The following is a 27,758-nucleotide window of genomic DNA, read 5'->3' on the forward strand; positions in this document are numbered from 1 at the left end:
GGACCCTTGGACAGTTACCGTATTTCTCAGTGTATATAATGCCCCTGTGTATAAGACACCCCTATTTTGGGGGACACAAAATTAAGAAAATGGGGGGAGATTTCCCTGAGTTGTTGAGTTTTTTGGGGGGAGGATTGACCAGACTTGTTGAGCTTTTTTAACGAGGGGTGCCCCAGGGTTGTTGAGCTTATTTTAGGGGGGGGGGCTGGTGAAAATAGCTCACCCACCTGACCTACGGTGCCACTCGCATGCGTCCCAAAAGCCACCTATCGTCTGTCCCCGCGCTGGCAGAAGCTGCCATTCACCCATCCTAGTGCAGCAGCGACAGCCAATCAACACCAGCACTTGCCACAGCCACCATAACACGCCAAATACCGGCTGACAATCTAAGGCTCGCGGCAGCAACCAATCCCACATCCCCCCTCCATTATACATGGATATACACTATCCATGTATAAGACGACCCCCAATTTTTAACATAGTTTTTAAATATAAAAACTTTGTCTTATACACGGAAAAGTACCGTAAGTCCAGTCAAATTTGACTATGTGGGGTGGCGCTCATCTCTGCTTTCAGGCCAAGGGAGCCAGCATTTGTCCACAGACAGCTTTCTGGGTCAGGTGGCCAGCAGGACTAAACCACTTCTGGCACAACAGGACACCATGATGAGTGCCAGAGCACACAGAAATGCCGTTTACCTTCCTGCTGCAGCAGTACCTATCTACTTGCACTGGTATGCTTTCGAACTGCTAGGTTGGCAGACGCTGGGACAGAGCAACAGGAGCTCACCCCGTCACAGGGATTCAAACTGCTGATCTTGTGACTGGCAAGCCCAAGAGGCTCGGTGGTTTAGAGATCACAGCATCACCCGCATTGCTATGCTGCTAATCCTGCAGAAACAGATTTCAACTACAAATACAGTGATAGAAATAAGAAACCTGTGGCCCTCCCTATACTGTTGGGAGTCCTCAGTGCTCCTCAGCCCCAGCCCATGTGGCAAATGATCACCGATTATGCAAATCATAGTCCATTGTCTGGAGGGCCAGAGACCGCTCATCTCTGACATATACAACCTTACATCAGCCATGGCATGGGTACTTATACTATACTTATATGCTTCCACGACAGAGCAAAAGATGGTATTTTTTGTATAGACTTTATATATTACAGGTATGAAATGAAAATTTGATTTGCTAATTCCTAGGTAGCAAAAACCAAATTCATCTTCATATTCTAAATAATGTTTTTACTAATACACCTTTAGCATCCACTGGCGAATAGGCAATAAATGTATGATCTCATGAACATTTGCTCCAATCAGTTTCTGTAAAACTGTAAAGAATCACAACAAAAATGTTGAAACAAGGAAATAGTCAAAAGATAGGCTTTATTTGTGTTGTCTTTGAGTTGTCTTCATGTACAATAATCAGCAGAATGTTTAAACAGTTAACAGTGGGTAAAGCTTAGACCCAAATTTAGATAAACCGAATCTTGAGAGAAGAGAAATAACACAAGCAAAACATTAGTAGCATTAACATGGTTTAGATTTAAGTCAATGCACATAGTTTCCATTTCAGATAATTCATTGCATTGCCTGTAGAAACATTAGATTATCCTCTTTACTAAAGCAACACTTCCATAATTGTATTCTAAGCTCACTTTCAGTTGTGAGGGTCTCAAATATCCCTAAGTAACCAGACCAGTTTGAGGTAGTGCTCAGCCTGAAGTCGCAGATCATGTGCCCATTTTGTTCTCAGGCTATAGGATCCAACTCAGCCACCTTCATCCCCCCAAAATCATGAACACCAAGAGTTGCCAAGCTTGTAATGCACAGGAATGAAATGAATCTCCTAATCTAATGTTTCTACAGACAATGCAAGCAGTTCATACTGCTTTTTAGCACCAATCCTAAAATAAAGATGACAAGCTTTTTCTGGCCAATACCTTTTCACTTGAAAGTGAAAAGATGCAGTGGTCATTTGCAAAAGTTATCCCAGTTGCCACTAGCAGCCCTATAGTGTATATATTTAAAAAGTATCAGTACAGAAGGAGCATCAAGCCTTACTTGGATCTATGGAGTGTATGTCGGCTTTAATGCCCATGCAGAGCCCTACTGCAAATACATTTTTAGAAGCCATACTTACCGCTCTTGACCAAAAGCCCATCCCCAATCCCCTCCCCTCTCAAATGCCTTGTGCAAAATGTGTTTTGAGTAGCATAATTTGATTCTACTAAGGATAAGCAAATTTGAATTTATTTACAGTATTTTCAAAAGGTATATTATGGTAGTCTAGATTACTAACCTAGATTACTAGGTTGCATCAATGTTTCCACAGCTAATATGTTGGGCATGTCCCAAGTTTGTTAAATCATTAGGAATTAGTCCTGACATGGCAAAGCACATCATACTTCTCTGAATATAAAGGGGGGGGGGGAGAAGTATATTAATGCTTTTTCACACTAACAATTACTATCTGCCGGCCAACCGCATCCAGAGGCTGCAGCCTGCCTCTTTACTAGCTGATAAAAATGGATCATTTTGCCCACAACACCCTCAAGGATGGACAGGAGAGAGGACAATGCTACACAGCAGCCACTTATAAAGTCACTGTAATGCAGCACCAACCAGGGGGGTGGCTGTCTGTAGCATCAAGCTGTACAATGAGGTAAATTTTCCCATTCGTCACAGCTACAATCGGAAATGTGGGGTAGTGTGGACATAATAAAAGTTAGCTTCCTACACAACTAGCTTCCTATACAACTATAAGTTATATATTAACAATACAACTGTAGCCCTACCATGAATTTACAAGCTGCTTTACCCAAAGACAAATGTTGATTTCACATGTAGACTAGCAAAGTTAAGTTACCAACCCTGGTTAGCTCTAAAGCTATCATATGGCCACCTATATCGCTGCCCTGATTTTACTTCATTTTAAAAAATAAAACAACCCCTGGATTAAATGTAAGTTTCTGTGAAGGTGTACTTTGGAATTAAGTTGAGTTTTATTGGAGCAGCTTTTCATGTGAAAAACTATTAAGGTTCTGAAACATACCCAAGACAAACAGAAAACAAAGAACACAGTCGTATATGTCTTGTACTAATCTGAGGTGAAAGTCAACCGGTAAGCTTTCTCTCAGCAATTAACTGAGCCAATTGCCCCCTCATATCAAAACAGGGCATCTGGATAAAAACAATTTGAGGAATGATGTTTGAGGGATGGATTTCTGACAGTGACCAGATAGAAGAAAATTTAGCAGAGCTTCTCTAGAACTAAAAAGGTAAAGGTAAAGGGACCCCTGACCATTAGGTCCAGTCGTGACCGACTCTGGGGTTGCGCGCTCATCTCGCATTATTGGCCAAGGGAGCCGGCGTATAGCTTCCAGGTCATGTGGCCAGCATGACAAAGCCGCTTCTGGCAAACCAGAGCAGCACATGGAAACGCCGTTTACCTTCCCACTGTAGCGGTTCCTATTTTTCTACTTGCATTTTGACGTGCTTTCGAACTGCTAGGTTGGCAGGAGCTGGGACCAAGCAATGGGAGCTCACCCCGTCATGAGGATTCGAACCGCCGACCTTCTGATCAGCAAGCCCTAGGCTCAGTGGTTTAACCCACAGCGCTGAATGTTTAAGCAAGACACAGGAGAGAAGGTGGAGATTGAGGATTAAATAGATTTCTGCTTTCAGTAAAGAATAACCAAACATTTTGATTTCACTAGTGCAGAAGAGTAAAGAAATACCTGTACTGTATAGTTAAAAGAGTAAAGGTTCCCCTGACCATTAGGTCCAGTCATGGATGACTCTGGGGTTGCTGCGCTCATCTCGCTTTACTGGCCGAGGGAGCCGGCGTTTGTCCACAGACAACTTCGGGTCATGTGGCCAGCAGGACTAAGCTGCTTCTGGCGAAACCAGAGCAGCCCATGGAAACTCCATTTACCTTCCCGCCGGAGTGGTACCTATTTATCTACTTGCACTTTGATGTGCTTTCGAACTGCTAGGTGGGCAGGAGCCGGGACTGAACAACGGGAGCTCACCCTGTTGCGGGGATTCGAACCGCCGACCTTCTGATCAGCAAGCCCTAGGCTCTGTGGTTTAGACCACAGTGCCACCCGCGTCCCTTATAGTCCCTTATCAAGCTACAAAACCTCAACTTTCACAGCTCCAGTAAGTTTAGTGACACTTTCAAAGGCCAAACTAATATGAATGTATGCATATTTTGCAGTATTGTAAGCCAAAATTTACATAGGCACATAACATTATATGTCGAGTCAAACTACCTCAAAGAGTATGATGCTACGCTAGTGCATACATTTCTAATTTGTGGTCTCAACTTATTTAACAAACAGAATCATGATGGCACCTATAAAATCTTAAGCACAGAATGTGTGTTCTATCAATTAGCAACAGCAGAAAGTTTTTAGCTCAACTAGCACAACTCCAGGTCAGTTCATAGATGCTGTCTGCTTGCTTTGCCCCCCCCCCCTGCTACAACTGACTCTCCTCCACATAGTCAAGGGACAACTTCAGTGTGATGCAGGTGGAACAGAGGGACTGCCTGCAACAAGGACGGAGATCATGGCATAATTTGTTCCGTTTATTGGGGAGGGGCACAATGTGTTACTATATTGCATGATGTTTGTTTAAATACAGTGGGGCGGACCAATAGGATACACCTCTGAATCCAACCCAGTAACTTTGGCATATTTGCCACCCACTGTGGCAAGCCATAAATCATTTACCCTTGTATACTTAATGTGTCTACTCCTTCATTTATGAAAACATTAAAGCTACTCTAAGCTTTAATTAGAAGCTAGCATGACTTCTTTTAAGCAAAGTGTATCCTGAGACAAGCTGAGTCTCTCAAGTAGAAATGGATTATGAAAATAGCAAAGAGCTGGAGAAAGAGAGGTCAAGATAATGGAAGCAGCAGATTTGGGCAAGATGTTTTAGTCACATAGGGAATTGTGCTATGTCAGGAACTTTGCTGTTTATGCTTTGCAGGAAAAGCTCAGCATCAAGTGTGTGGAATTTCTGTTATTTGAGTTAAACATATCAGAATCTAGGCATTCACAATACAGAATACATTTCCCCCAGACAATCACAAAAATGAGTCGAACAAGTAAACTATGTAAGGCTTTAAAATGAGAAGCACAGTGTGGTTTGAGTATTACTTTGTTTACAAATTAGGCTACATTTTAGGTCTATTTTATATTTTATTCAAGCAAAAATGTATTCAAGGGAAAGGCAACTTTTTTTTACTATGAGGTGTCAACATTCATTTCACTATATAGGAGTACATTAGTAGGTATTTCATAATAATTGAAACAATTAGTCCTACACTTACAAACATTCAAATCAAATCTGAAATGACAACTGCAACTTTGCATGTTTGCCAATACAAAAAAGTTAGAGGAAATATTAGTTTAGTATTATCCAAGTTCTGTTTCTTTACATGATGATTTCCAAAATGGCCACTTAACAATGATATTCGTATTTCATACCGATTTCAGAGAAACCACTGTGTTTAGTTGTTTTAATATGTACCCTGTTAACAGGAGTAGTTCTAAAAATCACAATTTTGTGCCTTTCAGAGCGACACAAATGGCTAAATACGCATTTTTCGCCATTAGTCATTCAGGAAAAGAGAAAAACATTGAGAACAAGACATGAAAGATAATAAAACACATGTTTTGACTTGCTCCCTATATAATAGGGCCTGTAAATTCCAGTGGTTGTTTTTCCTTTTTCCTATTCCTTCAAATATAATGGCTATTTATATTTTACAACTGCTTCAATTATACCTGTGCAACAGAGTAGATCACAGTACAGTTCGAGATGTTTTAAAAATATTGTATATAAACTTGTTTGATATGCTAAAGCATTTGGCAACACTTTTACAGCATTTGATTTTACATAATTAATTTTTTTTCTTCTTTTCTATGGTTTTTGTACATCTTAAGAAAAACTTTCAAATTGACTTATGCATTAGTCTAAGAAAACTTGCAAAAAATAGATGAGCTACACAAACTTGTCCCCAACATCCACAGTTCCAGCTAATACTGGTATTAAAATCTTCATTAATTATGTTTCCAAACATTACCTGTACATGCTTGAAGGCAACTGACCCAATCTGAAAACAAAACCATCAGGTTTTATGCTGTGGCTATAAAGATCTACAGTTCTGCCATGAAATTCAACAGCAAATAATATATGCAGCAATTTACAAATTCACCAGTTCCTGTGATACAAACTGTTTTAATCTTTCAAGGTACTGTCCATAAAGCTCAACATCATTGTGTCCTGCCCCTTCTACCCACAGTGGCTCAACGGGTCTTTGGCAGCGCTCAAACAATGCTAGGCCATGTGAAAAGTCAATCACTTCATCTTCAGTCCCATGGATTATTAACACCGGGGATGTAATTTTAGAGATCTTGTCAATGCTATAGGAAAACAAAAAAAGAAATCAGTACACAACTTCACAAATAGCCATCCTTGGAACATTAGGCAACATCCAACTCTGCCTGCCTGTGAGTGAGAAGACTGACTTCCCCTTCCCAGCCCCCTGGCAGCTGCCTGTGTGTCTGCCAAATCTGATCCACAATGTTGGTGCTCCATCCAGAGCGGATTTGGGGAGTGCAGGGTCTTGAGAGGAAGGGTAAACCCATCTACACTACCGTGTTTCTCATATTATAAGTCATGTCTTATATTAATTTTTTCTTCAAAAAAACACGACATGGCTTATTTTTGAGGGATGTCTTATTTTTTAATAAAGTGCACGCGGGCGCTGTTTGCCGGGCTTGTCAAGCCCAGCAAACAGCGCCCGCCGATCTTCGGTGACAGGCGGGGGTGGGCGGAGAGCGGAGAACGATCTCCGCTTCCCCCCCACCCCCGCCTGTCACACAGCACAGGTCGGCGGGCGCTGTTTGCCGGGCTTGTCAAGCCCAGCTAGGAGCGCCCGCCGATCTTCGGTGACAGGCGGGGATGGGGGGAGAGCGGAGAACGATCTCCGCTTCTCCCCCACCCCCGCCTGTCACACAGCACAGGTCGGCGAGCGCTGTTTGCCGGGCTTGTCAAGCCCAGCAAACAGCGCCCGCCGATCTTTGGTGACAGGCGGGGGTGGGGGGAGAGCGGAGCACGATCTCCGCTTCCCCCCCACCCCCGCCTGTCACACAGGACAGGTCCGAAGATCGGCGGGCGCTGTTTGCCGGGCTTGTCAAGCCCAGCAAACAGCGCCCGTCGATCTTTGGTGACAGGCGGGGGTGGGGGGAGAGCGGAGCACGATCTCCGCTTCCCCCCCACCCCCGCCTGTCACACAGGACAGGTCCGAAGATCGGCGGGCGCTGTTTGCCGGGCTTGTCAAGCCCAGCAAGGAGCGCCCGCCGATCTTTGGTGACAGGCGGGGGTGGGGGGAGAGCGGAGAACGATCTCCGCTTCCCCCCCACCCCCGCCTGTCACACAGGACAGGTCCGAAGATCGGCGGGCGCTGTTTGCCGGGCTTGTCAAGCCCAGCAAGGAGCGCCCGCCGATCTTTGGTGACAGGCGGGGGTGGGGGGAGAGCGGAGAACGATCTCCGCTTCCCCCCCACCCCCGCCTGTCACACAGGACAGGTCCGAAGATCGGCGGGCGCTGTTTGCCGGGCTTGTCAAGCCCAGCAAGGAGCGCCCGCCGATCTTCGGTGACAGGCGGGGGTGGGCGGAGAGCGGAGAACGATCTCCGCTTCCCCCCCACCCCCGCCTGTCACACAGCACAGGTCGGCGGGCGCTGTTTGCCGGGCTTGTCAAGCCCAGCTAGGAGCGCCCGCCGATCTTCGGTGACAGGCGGGGGTGGGCGGAGAGCGGAGAACGATCTCCGCTTCTCCCCCACCCCCGCCTGTCACACAGCACAGGGCCGAAGATCGGCGGGCGCTGTTTGCCGGGCTTGTCAAGCCCAGCAAGGAGCGCCCGCCGATCTTTGGTGACAGGCGGGGGTGGGGGGAGAGCGGAGAACGATCTCCGCTTCCCCCCACCCCTGCCTGTCACACAGCACAGGTCCGAAGATCGGCGGGCGCTGTTTGCCGGGCTTGTCAAGCCCAGCAAGGAGCGCCCGCCGATCTTCGGCTCTGTCCCCCGATGCGCGACGGCTCGGGGAAGCAGGCAGGGAGCTCCTGCTGGGTCCCGCGCCTTCGCCTCTCGCTCGGTCGGGGCTACACGACATGGCTTATTTTCGGGGTATGTCTTATTTTTCACCAACCCTTAGAAATCCTGTCATGGCTTATTTTTTGGGGATGCCTTAAAATATGAGAAACACGGTAGCAGTGATTGGCTATCACCTGTTAGCTTCAAATTCTTTGTTTCTCTGAAGTGCGCCTTATTTTATTGACACAATGCCAACAGAGAGACCCATTAGTTGAGGAATACTAGAAAGTATTCATATGGAAATTACCAGTTTGATGAGCCGGGGGGGGGATTGTTTTAACCATTTTAAACAGTCTCATTCACAGCAAAAATCAAACTCAAGCAGCTCTGCACTAATTAAGGCTTCTTTATTTTAAGCTTAGTGACTTCTCTAGTCTTTGTTTATGAAGTGCTCTCTAGGTGGTTTGTCTAACTGTATAATACTACAGCTTACTTTGGAAATGCGTCAAAGCAGTAGGTCTTCTTGGTATCAGGAAAAGCTACACGCATTCCAGAGGTCAGAGGAGAATGAAGAATTACAGCAGCACTTTCATAACGAGCAGCGAGATCCACAGATGGCACCGTTCCTATACTTTGTCCATATATAATCACATTTTCAGGGCGGATGCCGTACCTGAAAAAGTAAGTAGCATGTTATTCCATGAATAACATTACTGTACTGTATATACAAATGTTAGAAAACTCATACAAACTCCAAAGCATATACCATTTTTTGCTCTGTCATCAAGTGTAACAAACTTGACGGGTAATAACTTGAATTCTGCAATTTGTAATAAAATTATTTGCTTTAAAATAGGGTTTTTTAAAGGTATAGGTAAAACATTATACTTCTGAGACCCAATAAATGCAGCAGATGCTGATCCTTTTTAAAAACATCTTGCAATACTGTTTAAAAGTGGCATTCACTATTTGCATGGCAGAAATATCTGTATTTCTTTCTCAAATTCAGGGAAAAAACTATTTACAAACACACATTTTCTAAACCAGTCTAAAAAGGGCAAGCAAAACCATATCCAAGCCTTGTTACCTATCTTGGAGGGTGTGCCAGAAGGGGAAGGTAATAAAAAGCCAGGCAAATACATTTCTCTGGAGAATTATTACAAGTGGCTGTGTCCAGGCTACAGAGAACTACTCAAATACTTCCCAGTGTTTTTCAGACTGTTCCTCAAAAATTACGCTCCCCTTCAATGCCACACAGCAGGCTATTATTGAACTGAAGGAAGTCAAGCTATTTTGCTATGCCACTGGAATCAACTGTGAGAAAGGAAGAAGGGAAAATGTACCAGATACCCAAGAATGTAAGAAGTGCTGTGCTGGATCAGGCCAAAGGTCCATCTAGTTGGGCATCCTGTTCTTACACTGGAAAATTGGGAAGCCTGCATAGAACCCAGGAGGGCAACAACTCTTGACTTGTTATTGCCAGCAACTGGTACATAGAGACCTGCCTCTGACATGGGAGGCAGAACATAGGATTCGGCAAATTTTTGGAAGTCTCTTTTAAAGCTGTCCACGTTAACAGACACGGCCGCATCTTGTGGGAGCAAATTCCACAGTGGACCTCCAGGCTCCTCTATCTGACTCTCAGGACTCCCTCTAGGTGACCCCCCTTTACTGGCCTGCTTTGGGATCTCTGCAAGTGCTTCTGCCTAGCAAAAAACATTGACCTTCAACGGTGATAATAGGTGCACAGAAACCTGATTTTTGCTTGACTGAAATGTAGCCAACTGTCAGAAGGTTAAGAGTCCACCCACTTTTGCCTCTGACTGCACCCACCATTGGCAGGGCCCCTCTAGAAGGTTCCCCATGAACCTTCATGCTGTGGAAGGTCCTCCCTCCCTCTCTGAGCTTCACCAGCTGATGGCTGATGGGAGCTGCAATCCAAAGCACCTGGAGGCAGGCACCAGGTTGAGGAAAGCCATCTTGTAGGGTCCTTAGGATTATAACATGTGAAACATTCTGAACACCTGAATTCACTATACAAGTGCTAACTCCTCCTGTTAGCGTGGTGTCTCTTTGAAGATGGACAAGCAAACTAAGAGGGACTCAAACCTTCCAGTTACTCTCCAATTGCTCCTTTTATACATAGGAAACATTATTCCTTCATACTGCAACCAATTCAAACTCATTAGACACTCATTGTATCAAACATGAAACAAAGCTAGAAAGCAGGATAGACTGGTGGGATCAGCAGCAAAATATGGCAGTTTGGAGTGCTCTTGTTCACTGGCCCATGCCAGCAGCCAGTCATCCAGTCATCCCTTCTGCATGGTACTTCCTTCTCCCATCCACCCAGTTTTCTATTCCATCACCACCTGCAAACTGTTCACTGGCCATAAAACACTAAGTTTTCAGGGCAGTAGAGCTGGGAGGTGGGCCACACCCGAAAATAAGCCTTGAATTTTAAAGGTGTGTCTTATATTCGGGCCAATATGGTACAATACTTAAAACCAATCATTAATAAAATACAGCAGCAAGGGTGGGTGTGGGTGTTTTACAGCACAGCATCAACTAATTTTCTCCAAAGGCAAGAAATTGTACTTTGGCAAACCCTGGGGTAACCCAAGGCTACCAATACCCCCTTGCATGAATGGAGAGAATATGGAGAGAATGATTATTACATAAAATTAAAATTAGAACACGGCAGCTGGTGCAGAGTACACACCAGTTAAATTACAGCAATATGATTTTGTACAGCTTGTGCTTAGGTCTTTAAAAGAGCGATACTAATTTAATGTCAACTGGCTAAAATGGCAGACTTCTATAATCAAGGGGCTCATGGCACTGCATAAAATATATTGATAATGTACAAAAGATAGTTTAAAACCACTATCTTGGAATAGTTTCATACACAGGATAAGCTTTCAGATCAATGAACTATGTTCCAATGGACTACACTATCACATAAAGGGAAGTACAGTGGTACCTCTACTTACGAATAACTCTACTTACGAATGTTTCTACTTACAAATGGAGCTCCGTCCGCCATCTTGGATGCGGTTTAGATAGGATTGTTTCTACTTACGAATTTTTAGACTTACAATTTTTTTCTCCCAATGCATTCCTATGGGATTCGACTTACAATTTTTTTTCTACTTACGAATGTGCATTCGGAACACATTAAATTCGTAAGTAGAGGTACCACTGTAGTTCTCAGTATTTGACAGCTCAACCACCAATTTTTTACACCACCCAGGACCGAAACCAATTCCACAATACCATTGATTGTAAAAGTTAGGGGCAGCCAGACTATAGATAATGAATCATTTAAAATGTTTAGGAAACAATTTTAGGATGAAGAGATTTTCCATTCTCTCTTCTGTCTCCTAGCTCCATATTAGAAAGGAGGAACCAATAAAGAAAAAGTTGGTGTTAGTCTCACAACCTATATGAGTGCAAATTGTGAATGTTCTTTGGTATAATTATTTTGGCAGCCACATACATCTTAGGGTAAAAAGAAAAACAGCAAGTGAATAATGGTGGGGTTGGGGAGGCAGGCTTGTAACTTTGGAACCATACCCAAAGCTTTCAATATGCAGCTTTTAAGCTTAGGATCTTTGACTACCACAACGCAGAATCCTAGTTCTAGTTTTGTAACAAACAATATACTTGCACACCACAACTATCGCTTTCTCTGTTCAAATTTAAGTCTCACTTCCAGATTTGAATTTACCAATGGTAGGGACCCCCTCCCCCCAAAAAGCCTGTCTTGCCTCATTATCAAGTTGTTTCACCACTCAACTACCATATATGTATTACTCATGACTATCAAATACTAGCCCTTATTGTTATAAAATAAATCTCTTAAAAGTGACACTCAATGTTCATTCTCTTGTGCAAAGGAAATCTACTTGTACAACCAGACTTCCAGTTTCTTCTCCCCCTTAAGCCCTCCCCAGTCTGTTATGGATGGTCCCACAGGGACAGGGATAGGCAGAAAGGAGAAGTCCCAACAGATGAGCAGACACCCCCCTCATACAACACAGAATCACACCTTAAATGTTTGGAGCCATTTGAATTCATGAACAAAAGGTTTCTGAGAAAGACTCCCAGGAACTTGTAGGATAGGGCATGTTTTGCAGTACCTGTGCAACTACCAGATCCTTTCACTTAACATCCAGTTTTACCTACACACTTCTAGTCAATACGTGCATGACCAGTTCCTAGTAAATATCAGAACACAAAAAAGCTGCACAAATCTTAGTAAAACATACAATGTGCACATTTCTTCTACACTATTTTATGCAGAAACCTATACAATAAAAATATAGCTCTATTTTTACTCATAAATCTCTATATATGCAAGTATTTAAAATGCAAATGTTCTACCAGGTGGGAAAAAAGGTTAGAAGGTGGAGCAGAACCAAGCCTAAAAGCTTCTTCCTACCCTTAGATTTATTTTCAAGTAATTAAAATGTTAGAACACTGCAGAGGATAAATACCTGGCAGTAGAAAGGTCTTAAAAATTCACCTGTAGAATGCAGAAAGTAGTTAATCTCTGCACAATGCCTCAGAAATATCAACCAGTCTAAATATATATTTCCTTTAAATATGTATTTCCTTTAAAATTTCCTTTAAACAAACAGCCTCCTCATATTAAAGAAATCTTAACTATTTGATCCGAAAGCACCCTCAGTTGTTCAACTTTTAAACAATATCTAACTTAAGTAGACATTTGAGAGATTTGAGTTTCAGGTTTTCAACAAATGATGCCTGTTTCTTGCAGTGACATTTGAAGAAGCAATTCACTAGGGCCAAGGTAATTGGTCCAAGGTAAATTCTAGTCTCCACAAACTCTATTTTGCCTCTCAAATAGGAATTAGCACTACAGTGCTGTTTCGAGCCTGGAATGTGTGACACACACACACACACACACACACACAGCTTAACCCTTAATGGTCAGAGAGGCTGTACACACAGCTGCAGAGTGCTCACTTTTTGGATCAAAAACATCATGGAGAAATAAGTGTCTCTTCCATCCTTGAAGAGTGAGGAGTGACAACCACAATTACAAGAAGAAAGCGGGGAGGAGATAAATTGGAATTAATCAGAAAATTAGTAGGTATGCTTGTGTCTGAATGTGGACACAGATGTATGTAAATATAAGTGAATGGAAAGATGGCGGTGAACAGGAAACCTAAGATTTGCAAGACTTGCTTAAAGCCAGCTCGGCTGCAAAGCTGCCTTTTAAGAATTCAGAGCCATTTGTTTAGAAAAGGTCCCCCAGTGTTGGAAAACGCAAATGAATGGCTATAGGTATGCAAACCAGAAAGAAGGCTGGCTAGAATTCCAGTTCTTAAATGTGCAGACTCTACATATCTGCAGATTCTTTTCTCAAATAAGGAAACGTTCAAACAGTCTATCTCCACTGAAAGGGTTCAGTTTCAGAACAGAAATATATATTTTCTGAACAGATGAATCAGGAGTAAGGATTTGAGCAAGAAGCCTCTCACTTGGGTCTCCTTCCTGATGTAAAATTACTAAATAATTAATCCATTTGCTATGGGCTCTGCCAATATAAACTGTTATCTTTCTTTTCTTTTTCAAATAATATTTATTCATTTTATAAAAATAAAAAATACAAGAAAAAAGCAAAAAAGCAAAAAACAAAAAGCACAAAGAACAACATTTCATACTACTTAACATTGTTCTATAGACTTCCTCGATTCCCCCCCCCCACTGAGTCCATTTTTAATCCATCCTTAGCAATTTTCATGTTATATCTTAAACCATTTTTCAACACTCGTACATTTTCACTCCATTATTCCTAACCTATGATCATAAATTATTCTTAACCTATAATCATCAAATATTCATAACATATTTTATGTTATGCAGGAGAGGGAGAGGGGCGGGCGCAGGACGGAGGGACGCTTGAATTTGGCCCACAGAACAGAATTGACATGAGCGAGGGTGGGCAGGTGGAGGTGTAGAGTGCGTGTTTGCGTTGAGGAAATGGCACTGTGCAACCGGAGAGCAGACTTTTCCAGGCGCGGAGCCCTCGCTTCTCCTGCAGGTGCGCACACCGGCGGACACACAGCGGCCCCGGACTCCATCCCTCCCTCCTTCCCGGCAGCTCTCGCTCAACTCTGGGAAGGAGGGGCAGATGGGAGCCAGCTAGCCAGCTATAGCCAACAGTAAAGAACGAAAAGGGGGCTTGGGCGAGAAATGGGATGGACGGGGGTGGGTGGGGCAGAGAAGCTGCGCTGCTCTGTGTGCCCCCCCCATGTTTTCTCTTCAATCCTTCAGCTGCCTCATGTTCTTTCTCTCTCTCTTCCCACCGCGATCCCTGAGGGAAACATGAGAGTGGCTGTGGTGTTTTACACTGCTTTAATTCACAGCCCAGCTCTTCCAATTCTGGCTCCCACCCCCACCCCCGTGTTCGCTCTATGAAGAGCAGCAGCAGAACGAGCGATGGCTGCGGGAAGGCCACCCGGGCAAGCTCCAGCAGGAGGGTGCTGCGCTCTCCCCCCCCACTCTCTCTCGCACGTGCGCGCACACACACACACCGCCGCGCCTGCTGCTTCCTGCCTCGCTCGACTCCTTCCATAGTGGGAGCGACACCTCCCCACCCCCCGCTGGGGCTGGAGGAAAGAGCGAGTGGCGGTGGGCACGGTTGTTGCTGCTGGCTGAGGTGGCTGCCGCTGCCATGTAAATGTGTGTGGCAGCTGCCTCAGCCAGGCATAGGCATAGAATGGGGGTTCGGAAAGTCCTGTTCTTTTCACAGCTGTTGGCAGAGGGGGGGAGGCGCCGCTTCTCCCCCCCCCCGCCTCGCACAGAGCAGGCATAGGACAGGGGTTCTCCGAACCCCCAGTCCTGTGCCTTTCTCCGCCACCGCCAGCCTCTCTCGAGTATAAGCCGAGGGGGCTTTTTCAGCCCATTTTTTGGGCTGAACAATTTGGCTTATACTCGAGTATATACGGTATATCTAATGCTGCCCCCCCCCTCCCCTGGACTCGGAATCTCCCAGAGGACTCAGCAAGTTCCATAAAACAATCCAGTTTTGGTCCATCTTAGCCAGTCAAAAAATAATGTCCATTATTACTTCTCACCCCACACCCGCTCTGTCACAACCTAACAGCTACACTTCCTCCTTCCCCCCTGCTGCCCCCCCCCAATTCTCTAACTGCTACATGATGCCAACCACCAGAATATAAACTGTTATTTTTCTTTGGTATTTAATGATTAGTATTATTCTCCATCTTCCTGAAAGGTGAAAGGGCAAAATATGGGACCAGACTACTGATGTACAAAGCTCACCTGATTAAATGGAAACCTTTATTCAAATTAAATATAAATACATTTGCATATACACATACAAATAATGCGTTTCTATTTACCTTGTTCTAAGAGCTACCCAAGCAGCATCGATGTCAGCATATAAATTCTTCTCGGTTGGTTTTCCGGAACTTGCTCCATATCCAGAATAATCATATGAAAATATGTTGCAGTTAATCCGTGAACCAAGTCCTATGTAGAAGCTGCTCATTTGGCCCAGGTCAACGGCATTTCCGTGTGAAAAGAGCAGAGTATACTTGGCATTAGGGGAACAACGCACAAACATGCAGGCAATCCTGTTACCTTTGCTGGTTCGAGTCATAAAACATTCAATGGCATCTTTTTCTCTAGAGGAATATTGCCAGTCTGCTCGTTCAGAAAGGTGTAGAGTCCAGCGACTCCCACTTTCATCACACATCAATGTGTATGTAGGATCTGGGGGCAAAAATGCCAGTTTGGAAGCGATCTTTCCTGGACATGGTGGACAACAGAATAGGCAGCACAGTTCACTAAACGAAAGATTATTCATCTTCCAATCTGAAATGAGAGAGAAAAGTGTGAGCTTCCAGTAAGATTCCCATACATGCATGTTATCAAGCACTAACACGCCAGGGATTCAATTGCCTGTCTACATTTGCAGAACAAAAAAACTTTTCACATCCAAGCTAAACAAGGTAAGTTCCATCAAGCCAAGTAATACCCACCAAAATCAACAAACATTACTAACTTAAGTCCACATATTTCAATGGGTCCATTGCGAAGTATGTTACCACCCAACTTAAAGACTTGTCATTCTATTTTTCTTTTTCAATGTTAGGCAAATGTTAGGTTGTTTATAGGTTAGTACTTGGTCAGTGCCTATATCTTTCTGAGAAGCCAGTAATATCAAACAAAACTAGATACTAATTTAAGAAATGTATACACATTTCTTCAGCTTAAAGTTTTATTGAAAGCTGTTTACAAAAATAAAAAGCCAGCATACAAGTCTATACACTCAGGGAAGAAAAGAAAGCATATAGAATAACATCAGAGTATACGTTGGCAGGAATGTCAATGCCAGGATAATTTGTCCGGAAAGAGAATTCTACTATTACAGTCATACCTCGGTTTAAGTACGCCTCGGTTTGAGTATTTTCAGTTTAAGTACTCTGCATACCTGTCTGGAACAGATTAATCCACTTTCCATTACTTTCAATGGGAAAGTTCGCTTCAGGTTAAGTACAGATTTCCGAAACCAATTGTGTTTGTAAACCGAGGTACCACTGTACTGGAATTAAAAAGCAAGACTTAAAACTTTTCCAATATGCAGTCACAGCAGTAAGAATATTAATTGCACGAAAGTGGAAACAAGAAGAATTACCGACAAAAGAAGAATGGACAGTGAAATTGATGGAGTATGCGGAATTGGATAAGATGACGGGAAGAATCCGAGAACAGCTGGACCAGAAGTTCATCAAAGACTGGACTAAATTTACAGAATATTTGAAAGACAGTTGCACTCAATTTACTATGTTGGTAGAATTGCAAGAAGCTTTGTAAGTTATAGAGAGAAAAGTCTTTGTAATTTAGTTTTTAGTGATAAGTTTTTGTAATAATTTAATTCAAAGATTGATTGGCATTAAATGTTAGAAAATCAACAGAAGGGGAGGACGGAAGTCAAGGCTTTAAAAAGCCAAAAGGAGAAAATGTGAAAAATAATGAGTTGAATATGAGTAATGTATTGCAAAATTAATAAAATATTCTTTGGCAAAAAAAATTGCGAAAATGTAAAGAACCATCTCAAATTTGTGCTGAAAATGTAAAAGGGAAGAAGGTACCTTTTATCATATGTGGTGGTCCTGTGCCATGGTAAAAGCGTTCTGGGAAATGATATATAATGAGTTAAAAAACCCAGAGGCTTTCCTGCTAGGTATAATAGGTGAGAAACTACCAAAATAAAATAAAAGACTGTTCATGTATGCACTACAAGGATGCTTCTAGCCCAGAGATTGAAAGGAGGATAAGTACCGACGACCAGAGAAGAGTGGCAGACCAAACTGATGGAATACGCAGAAATAGCAAGACTGACAGGGAAGATCAGAAACCAAGAAGACCAAGTATTCTTCAAAGAGTGGAATAATTTTAAAATATATTTAAAAGACCACTGTAGTCATTGGCAGGAATACAATGACACTTGTAAAGTGAAATGAACTTTGGTTACTATGATTATATAATAGATGGATACTTGTAAAAGATGCAGGAAAAAAAGAATAAACCTTTTGAAATAGAACCCATGGAGGTAGAGAAGGAGGTCTGAAGGTTCGAAAGAACCTTTATTATTTTCATGTTTCGGAATGGTTACAGTTATTGTGTATAACTTTATGTGAAACTAATAAAAATCTATTTTTTTAATAAAAAAAATAAGAATCCACAAATCCTCACTGATGGGAAGGTACCAGGCACAGTGTTCGAAATTCCCCAGGTACCTGGTGCGTTTCGTGACTGGCACGGGTCCAACTATGACCAAGTGAACATGTCTTGTTGTCACGTTTGGCAACTGACATCTCCACTATTTGGCTGGCGCACGGCAGTGTTTACCAGATGGAGGAGGACACCATTCCTGATAGGATGACCCTCCCTACTGGAGACAGGCAGGGTCTTCAGCTTGCCATATCCTTTCCAGAGGGAGGAGCCCTTCCATTTCTCCAGACTGACCCTGCCTGCTGCAAAGGGATGGTTGGGTCTTTGTGTCTCTTTGTCTAGTTCTCTCCTTCATCCTGTTTGCTAGATCATCATTCTGAATGAGTTCTTTTTTACTGTGTTTTCCCGTTCACTGTTCCCCCGCAAGCTTCATTTCTATTTTATTCTTGTCATGTCCCCCCTCTCTTGCTCTGTTGTCTGCCATTTTGTTTTAGCAACTCAGCCTTTATTCAGGAGACCCCAAAAGCTCCTAGAGGTGCGATTGCTGCACCTGTTGGTCTAGTGCTTTCCTACTCTCTGCACTTTTGGGTCCCAGCACCAACTGGGAGATTTGAGCAGCGACTGATGTGTCCTCAGTCGCATTCCTGCCCTTCAACTGCATCTGCAGGCAGGATGATTTCGCCTCTGCAGGGCAGCCTTGCTCCTCGCAATGTTGCTAAAGAGGAGGAGATGGCAAGCTGAAGACCCTGCCTGTCTTCAGCACACAGCCTTGGGTGATTCTCCAAGATTCTCACCAGAACAGGTGGAAGTGAGTATGGGGAACCATCTCTCTGGTTCTGAGGCCATCCTTAGTTCAAAAAATTTCCCAAGTCTGCTTTCGTGGACGAAAGGCTTTTTCTCCTCAGAGATTAATGATTCTCTCAGAGGAACCAACCTAGAGAGCTCTCTGCTGAAGTTTTTCTGCCTTTATTAAAAAGGCTTCTCGAGTGCTGCAATTGCTAGAGGAAGAGCACCCCCCCGAATCCCCTATGGGACCCTTGGGAGCAACCAAAGCTGTTTCTGTGAGCACTAAACCTGCCTCCATTGCCTACCTCAAGGCCGAATGGGGAGCCCCAGATAGAGCTTAGGCTTCTTGCAAACAGGGAAATAAATATTACAAGTTTCTAGATAAGTTTATGTGTCGCCATAAAGGTCCAGTGACAGATCCTCAGCCAATTCCACCTTTCCACATCTCTGAAAGACACTGTTCCAAGTGGATAGTGTACTCCGTTATTCAGACCTGAATAAAGTTCACATCCATGCCAGTGGCGGAGCTTCATGCTCTGGCACCAGGGGCGGGGCTGGCGCCCGTTCTGAGGGCGTGGCGCACCTCCCGGAGGAGCGTGGCGTACCTCCCAGAGGGGCGTCACATGTGTTCCGGGGCGGGGCGGGCGCCTGAGATGGCGCCCGTTGGAGCCCGCTGCTTGGGGCAGCTCGCCCCCACTGCCCCTATCTTCCTACACCCCTGATCCAGGCATCTGTACATTATATACTAATCCTACTTGCTCATTAAAAATGGTTTGAGGTGTCTCTTAAAGGGTTGCTGCAATTCACAGCATCATCTCTATAGAGCAGGCATGTCCAAAGTCCGTTTCGGGGGCCGAATCTGGCCCCTGTGGCAGTTTATTTCCTGGGCTAAAATCCTAAAAAACAACTTCAATCTTAAAAAAAAGTTAACTACTTTGGTTGGCCTTCAAATCTGAGATCACGCAGATGGCCAGAGAAAGAGCTTTACAGTAACTGCATCTCCACTTTGGAATGTGCTCTCCCCCCCCCCCAGGTTGCTTGCCTGGTGCCTAGTCTGATAAGACTTCTTATTTCCCCAGGCATTAGAGGATGCTAGCTGCTGTTCTTATGGTATTTTTTGCTGCTCCTGTTGTGATTGTAGGTTTTGTAACATTTGCAAATTGTTCTGATTGGAAGTCATATCAAAAGTTCTGAAGGTGCACACAATCTCTCAAAATAAGATTTTTTATGACAGAATTACCTGGCAGACTACAGGAAGCAATTTATACGGGCTACGTTCGAAGAAACTGATACACTTACTCAGAAGTCTTTCTAGGAATTATTTGGCCAAGTGTTAAGCAATAGCATACCATACATCAGCTACCGTGTTTCCCCGAAAATAAGACACTGTCTTATATTTATTTTTATTCAAGCAGACATACTATGGCTTATTATCAGGGGATGTCTTATTTTTTTATTATGTGTCCAGCCTCGCCTCTTCCTTGGCGCCCCCCAGAACTGCGGCTATCACTATGTCTTATTTTCAGGGTATGGCTTATATTGCGCAAATGCTTAGAAATCCTGCTGCGTCTTATTTTCGGGAAAACAGGGAAAATAAAGTGATGGGGAGAGGATGGCCAAGTGTGGTGGAAAGATTCAAGGACAATCAAATAAACATTTAAACATTTTAGTGCAGAATACAGTAGTACACTGGTACCCCACTAGACGAATGCCTCGCGCAACGAAAAACTCGCAAGACAGAAGGGTTTTGTGTTGTGCGAGGCGTCTCGCAAGACGAAGCCTTCTATGGCCGCGCTTCGCCTTCTATGGCCGCGCTTTGCAAGATGAAGCCGCAGAACAGCTGACAGCTGATCTTCTTTGCCTTCTTGCCATGCTACAGCTGGTTCCCCTTTGCATTCCGCTGGTTTCTGCCGGTTGCTGCACGCAGTGGCGGCGAGAAGCAACCGGCAGAGACGAGTGGAACACAATGGGAACCAGCTGTAGCGTGGCAAGAAGGCAAAGAAGATCAGCTGTCAGCCTTCTTGCTGCGCTACAGCTGGTTCCCCTTTGCGTTCTGCTGGTCTCTTCCGGTTGCTTCTCGCCGCCGCTATGAGCAGCAACCGGCAGAGACCAGCAGAACGCAAAGGGGAACCAGCTGTAGTGCGGCAAGAAGGTTGACAGCTGATCTTCTTTGCCTTCTTGCCATGCTACAGCTGTCAGCGCGAGCCGAAGCAAAGCTTGGGGAAGGCAGGCAAGCAACAACAGCCCTGGAGCTGAAGCCATAGCTCAGCGGGCGCTGCTTGCCGCCTGCCTGCCTTCCCTGCCAGTCCCCCGAGCCAAAGCGGAGATCGGGGGACTGGCGGCGGCAGCGGGGCCTGCCTGCCTGCCTCCCCCAAGGAAGCCCCGCTGCCGCCACCAGCCCCCCGGAGCCCATAGGAACGCATTAAGTTTCAATGCATTCCTATGGGAAACCGCGATTCTCAAGACAAATTTTTCGCAAAACGAATTGACCTGTGGAACAAATTAAATTTGTCTTGTGAGGTATCACTGTATAAAAACAATAATTTGCAGAGTACGGATAGGTATCTTCAGTGCTTTTTTTCTGGGGTACTCAAGGGTACGCAGTACTGGCACCTTTCCTCCCCAAAATGTTAAAAGTGTGGTATTTCTGTAACAACTTCATGGTGAGTACTGGCACCTTTCCCCCCTTAAAAAATCAAGCACTGGGTATCTTTTCAAAATGAGAGCAAGAGCATCAACTGTTACTGAGGACAATCCTGGCTGTGATCCAGAAACACCGTTTGAACACAGTTATGGAGAATAGCATTGGTATTTTTCTACAGTTCACCATGACATACTGTTGTGAACAGGGATTTCAAACTGACAAATATGAAAGATCAGAGAAGGAGATGAGGGTTTCTTTGTCTCAAATGACACCTTATGTATATGAGATTACCCCATCTCATTGAGTTTGAATACATACTTAGGGTACATATATAAGAGGTGCATTTATAATTATATTTGGGAAATGATTCATGTTCTTATGTTTTTTATACTTATGCATTTTTTATACTTATGCATTTATGCATTGTTTTATACTTTCTGGATGTCTCATGATCATATCAAAAAATAGTTGTGTTCTATGTTATAAATCACCCAAACTATTCTATCCAAGAGCAGAGAAAAGCAGTTGTGTCCTGCCATTCATTTTAGAAGCCAGAATGGCAGCAGTAGACTGAAAGGACAGCCCATAAATAGTGAAATCTTATCCGACCTAATGTCATTTAAGTTCAGAGATGTTATCTCTATTTGATCTGTTCAGTCGAAGTTAATGGGAAACTCACAAGTGATGACAAAGCCATATTTTATGTAATGTTTCCATGCATCTTTGTTAAGCTTCAGTTTCATTAGGGGCTGATGAAGTCAAGTATTAACAAGGTCAATTTCAAAATGTTTCTTCTGCCCAGCACCATTCGCAGAATAAACATGAACACAATCTGCAATATTACCTTTTTGGAGTATTCTTCAATAAAAATAATATTGAGATTTCCATACGGTTTAATAAAACAGTTAGCACATTATTTCCTTCTACCCACTGCACTATTTCCTTTTAGATAGGTTTCTTAAGCACTACAATCAATTATCAATATACAACATTAGGAACACAGGTTATAGCTACCAACAGTAGTTGTTTGGGACAAACTCAATGAAAGATTTAGGGCAGCTCTGATTTAGAAGTCAAATAAAGCAAGAGTCCTACTTTTAAAAAGCAAATGTAGTCTGGGGTAAATTATTATAAGAGGTGCGTAAAAGTAACAATATCTGGATGAGAATATCTTTTCCCCCCTTTCAAATAATTTTTATTCATTTTCCAAATACAAAATCACAAAAACAGAACAAAAACAAAAACAAAAATAAAAAATAAAAAATTAAAAGATCTCAAATCTTGTATTATTTACTTAACACTGTTGACTTCCTCAATTCCCCCCTCACTGGGTCCGTTTTAAAATTCCAATTAAGCAGTTTTCATCTTATATCTTAAATGATTCTAACACATTTTATCATTAACACTTGAATATTCTATTCTAAAAACATCATCTATTCTCCACTGATAATTAATCAATTTATCCAAATCAAAAATTATTTTCCCTTCCTTCTATCTTCTATTTCTCCCCTTAGTCTAAAAATTTTTACCAAGAGCTTTCCATAAATTTAAATATTAATTCTTCTATCATACTAACATTTAAACACATTATAACAAATTTAGCCCCCCTTCCCCTGGACTCAGGGTCTCCCAGATTCTTCAGCGAGTCATTCCAGTTTCGGACCATCTAAATCAATCAAAAAAGTTACATCCATTACTACCCCTCACCCCACTTCCACCCTGTCCCATCCTACCCACCATTCTTCCTCAATCATCCCCTGATGCCTCCCCAATTCTTTAAATACAGTAGTACCCCACAAGACAAATTTAATTCGTTCCATGGATCAATTCGTTTTATGAAAAATTCGTCTTGCGAATCGCGGTTTCCCATAGGAAACATTGAAACCTATGGGCAAAAAAGCACAAAAAGGCGCCGACTCACCCGCCATGGCCGCCCCAGAAGTTTTTAAGGCTCTGGCGCCGTCCCCCAGAGCCGAAGCGCGGCGGTGCAGGGGCTGTTGCCGCTTGCCTTCCCCTTGGCTCGAGGAAGGAAGGCAGCGAAAAACCCTGGCAAGCAGCGCCCGCCGCACTTCGGCTCCGGGGGATGGAGCCGAAGCACAGCGGGCACTGCTTGCTGGGGCTTGTCGTCGCCTGCTTGGCAAGCCCCGGGGAACCAGCTGTAGCGCGGGAAGAGGGCAAAGGAAGATCAACTGTCAGCTTCCCGCGCTGACAGCTGATCTTCCTTTGCCACCTTCCTGCGTTACATTCTATGGCCGCGCTTCGCAAGACGAAGTGGCGGTCATAGAAAACCTCGTCTTGCAAGTCCCTCGTGCAACGCAAAACGCTTTCGTCTTGCGAGTTTTTTGTTGCGCGAGGCAGTCGTCTTGCGAGGTACCACTGTACTGTAGTACAAAACCGTCCAGCAATAATTCCATTTTCCAGCCCTTTCTCAGTTTTTATTCCCTTTGGGTTCTGACCCCAGTATGGATCCTGCCCTCCCTCTCTCACTGGGAGGACATTACTCCATGCTGGTTCTTCTGTGGGGACTCCTTGGATCAAACAGATGTTCTGTTCTCCCCCTCTCACTGGGGGAACAATGTTCCATGTATCTTCCTCCTTTTTTAAAAATTCAGTTACACTGTCCAAGACTGATGATTGTTCATCTTCGTTCTCTGTTAGAGTTAATCCTTTTTCTCTGTCCAGAGACTCCAGACAATTCTGGTTCCATTCACACAACTGTATATTACTTTCATGCAACAATATACTGTTTTGCCGCAATTCATTTCTCAAGTCCAAAAGCAATTCCAAAAGTTCCTTCTTAAAGTCCAGGCCATCAGGTGTGGCTACAGGCATCCTGTTCATCTCAGATTTCATGGGAACAGAACAGAGCAGGAAGTGGAACAGATTGTATTTCCAAAAACATCAAAAACCGATTTTATATCCAAACTGGTTATAGTCTCATTTTTTAATTCTTCTTCATGTCCTAAAATTCTTGTGTCCATTTATGAAAAGAGCAATTGTCAAACTTCTTATACACAGCCTTCTATTTTACACTCTCTTCACAATTGACAGTTCTCAGGCTCAAAAAGATAAACAAATTCCTATCTATTGTGATGTCATATTGGCGGCTCGCTGCTTCCTCCCAGGACCCGACTTCAGCTTCCAGGGGGATTTCCCCCAGTCCAAATTTTTTAAAAAATTGATAGGGATTTTAATAAATTTAATCCTTCTCCCCTTTACCCTGCCTCCGGGGGTAAGGTGTTAAGTCCAATCCTTGGTAATTAATAGGTTCCTTTCAATTTTCCGGCTATAGGCAAATTAACTGCATTACTCTCAATGGGGGAGATCGACTTCCTGTTTAAATCTCCTCCCATGGCCAATTCATGCCTGGCAGGATCGCAGCTTCGTGCCTCCGAGATAGCTATGCTCCGTTGCACCGTGTTAGCTCAAAAACCCCTGCTCTCTCGCCGCCCGAAAATAGGCTAGCCAGAGGAGTGGGGAGCTCGCTTCTGGCGTCTGCTGGATCCATGTCCCCGAAACGCTCAATTTGGGGTGTCTTCTGGGGGGCCGCTGCGCTGGAACAGTCCCCCCTTGCCTCGGGAGCACCACGTTCTCCTCAGCTGAGGAGAACAGTGCCCGCCATTGCTGCGCAATCGGCCGGAAGTCCTCTGAATGAGAATATCTTAAACCATAGACATGAGCTGAACTATACCATTCTTCCCTAATCCCACAGAGCCCTTATGTTATAAGGACATGGTCCAGGTGGACTGGGCCCCAGACTCCCCACTCTCAGCCAACTTATAACAACTACCCTATGGGAAGGAATATCTGGTGCCTGCTCCTGCATTTCAGAGCACATTTTTTGGTGTATCTGTTGGGTTTTATAAATGTAAGCTACTTTGCCAATTCCTGTCAAAAAGAATGATATAGACCTATTAAATAAACAATGGAGTGGGAACTATGGTGTACAATTTAGCTTACTAGATTGACAAGCAGTGGGTGGACCAAATTTAAGGGAAAAATAAACAAACAAACAAACAAATAAAATGTTATTATTTGTATCCTACCCATCTGACTGGGTTGCCCCAGCCACTCGAGATGGCTTCCAACATAGATAAAAACATACCTAATAAAACATTAAAAAACATCCCTATACAGGGCTGCCTTCAGATTTCTTCTAAAAGCTATATAGTTCCTAATCTCGTTGACCATCTGATGGGAAGGCGTTCCACAGGGCGGATGCCACTACCAATAAGACCCTCTGTCTGGTTCTCTGTAGCTTCATTTCTCTCTGTGAGGGAACTGCCAGAAGGCCCTTGGCGCTGGACCTCAGTGTCTGGCTGTGTGAGCCAGTGTGGTGTAGTGGTTAAGAGCGGTAGACTCGTAATCTGGGGGACCGGGTTCGCGTCCCGCTCCTCCACATGCAGCTGCTGGGTGACCTTGGGCTAGTCACACTTCTTTGAAGTCTCTCAGCCCCACCCACCTCACAGAGTGTTTGTTGTGGGGGAGGAAGGGAAAGGAGAATGATAGCCACTTTGAGACACCTTCGGGTAGTGATAAAGCGGGATATCAAATCCAAACTCTTCTTCTTCTGGGCCAAAATATATATACAGGGCCAAGGCCGTTTAGAGCAGGCATCCCCAAACTGCAGCCCTCCAGATGTTTTGGCCTACAACTCCCATGATCCCTAGCTAAGAGGACCAGTGGTCAGGGATGGTGGGAATTGTAGTCCAAAACATCTGGAGGGCCGAAGTTTGGGGATGCCTGGTTTAGAGCTTTAAAGGTCAGCACCAACACTGAATTGTGCTTGGAAACGTACAGGGAGCCAAAGTAGGTATTTCAGGGCTCTTGTTCTATGGTCTCGGCAGCCGCTCCCAATCCCCAGTCTACCTGCCACAATCTAGATTAGTCGTAGTTTCTGTGTCACTTTCAAAGGTAACCCTGCATAGAGTGCATTGCAGTAGTCCACTTAGCATTATATGAATGTTTGATTTTTTTAAACCCACAATTGGAAAAAGTTATCTCCCCCCCGCCCTCAAATGACAAGTATATTGCAACTGGGAACTAACACACATGCTTCCTGTAGAAATTAACGGCAAGTAATATTAAGAAACATTTTCCTGATTTGTGTCACAACAAGTCTAGCTCAAAGTCCTAAAGAACACCTGATCTATTTCAAGTAAGCAAAGTTCTCCCCCCCCCCAACCAGGAAAGGATGAAGTTACCAAGAAAAACCAACGAAACAGAACAATATTGCAACTAATTCCAACTCGATATTTTCACATGCCAAAGAACTACACTATAGCACAGGCACCCCCAAACCTGGGCCCTCCAGATGTTTTGGACTACAATTCCCATCATCCCTGACCACTGGTCCTGTTAGCTAGGGATCATGGGAGTTGTAGGCCAAAACATCTGGAGGGCAGCAGTTTGGGGGTGCCTGCTATAGCACTTTCTGGTTGTTGTTGTTTTTAAAAAAGAGCACACAATCTGCCCATTCATAACAGCTGAAATCCTACATTGTGTGCCTTTTACCATCCCAGACTGGTACCTCTTTGCACCATCACAAGACTTAGGGAATCTCAAAGCCTCAAAAGCAATGACATACTAGCATGTTTTTCAACTCATTTTAGCGGAGAAGTAGAACAAGCAAAAGATGATTGTTTACAAGTATGCCATAATTCAAATTCCGCTTTAGACTGCCAAGTATTGAGATCCCTCAGGGCAGAAAAGGGACCTGGAGCGGAGGGAGGGCAGGGGAAGAAGAGCTCCGAGGAGCACAAATGGAGGCGGCCCTCCTTGGCTCCTTCCTGTAGAAGAACACGGCGCTGTTCACGCCCCGAAGGGGGAAACGAAGACCGACTGCCTCACATACTCACATTTCTGCTTCTCATTGATTCAACGACCCCCCCTTCCTCTTCCTCTCCCCAAGGGAAAGCGCAGGCTTTGCTTAGGATGGGCTCAGGATCCCCTCCAAAGGGATCGCGAGGAGGAGGAGGGAGGAGGCCGCGAGGGGAGACGGCGGGGGTCCCGGCGGGGGATGCGCGCGCACCTCCCCCCCCCAGGCCCGAGACCCCGCCGACTCTCCCCGGTCGCTGCGGCCGGGAAGGCGCGAGAAGGGAAGGCGCCGCTCACCTCGCTCGCTCGCTCCGTCCCTCGAGGGAAGCCGAAGGAGGTTTCGGACAGGGCTGGGCGGGCGCCGCCGTCGCCGCCGCGCAGGATGCAGGGCCGTCAGCCGAGGAGGCAGCTTGGGCTCACGGGGCGAGGCGAGGGAGAACTCCGGCCGGAGCCGCCGGGGAGAGCGAGCAGGCAGGCAGGCGGGCGGGCGGTCCGCCTCTCAGTCACCGGCGGCCCCGAGAAGCGACCAATGGAGCGGCGCCTTCGCCTCCGAGTCGCCCTCCCGGGATACCGACAGGAAGGCGGGATCTGCACAGGCGGAGCCAATCCGGGGCCTGGCGCTGGAACCCGAGGTCCAATGCGGGCGCTCAGGAGACACTGC

At 44.6% G+C, this 27,758-nt stretch overlaps 1 protein-coding gene across 1 annotated transcript; it reads right to left on the reverse strand.

Annotated features, from left to right (window-relative positions):
- Positions 1-535: 535 nt before the first annotated feature.
- Positions 536-27,744, reverse strand: ABHD17B (abhydrolase domain containing 17B, depalmitoylase). Its single transcript, XM_035100085.2, has 4 exons — positions 27,395-27,744; positions 15,513-15,987; positions 8,609-8,788; positions 536-6,441 (listed from the first exon to the last, which is right to left on the reverse strand). The coding sequence occupies exons 2-4, from the start codon at positions 15,977-15,979 to the stop codon at positions 6,222-6,224; spliced, it is 867 nt and encodes a 288-aa protein (XP_034955976.1). The 5' UTR covers positions 15,980-15,987; positions 27,395-27,744; the 3' UTR covers positions 536-6,221.
- Positions 27,745-27,758: the final 14 nt, after the last annotated feature.

The sequence above is a fragment of the Zootoca vivipara genome, chromosome 11 (assembly GCF_963506605.1).
Source record: "Zootoca vivipara chromosome 11, rZooViv1.1, whole genome shotgun sequence".
NCBI classification, from domain to species: Eukaryota; Metazoa; Chordata; class Lepidosauria; order Squamata; family Lacertidae; genus Zootoca; species Zootoca vivipara.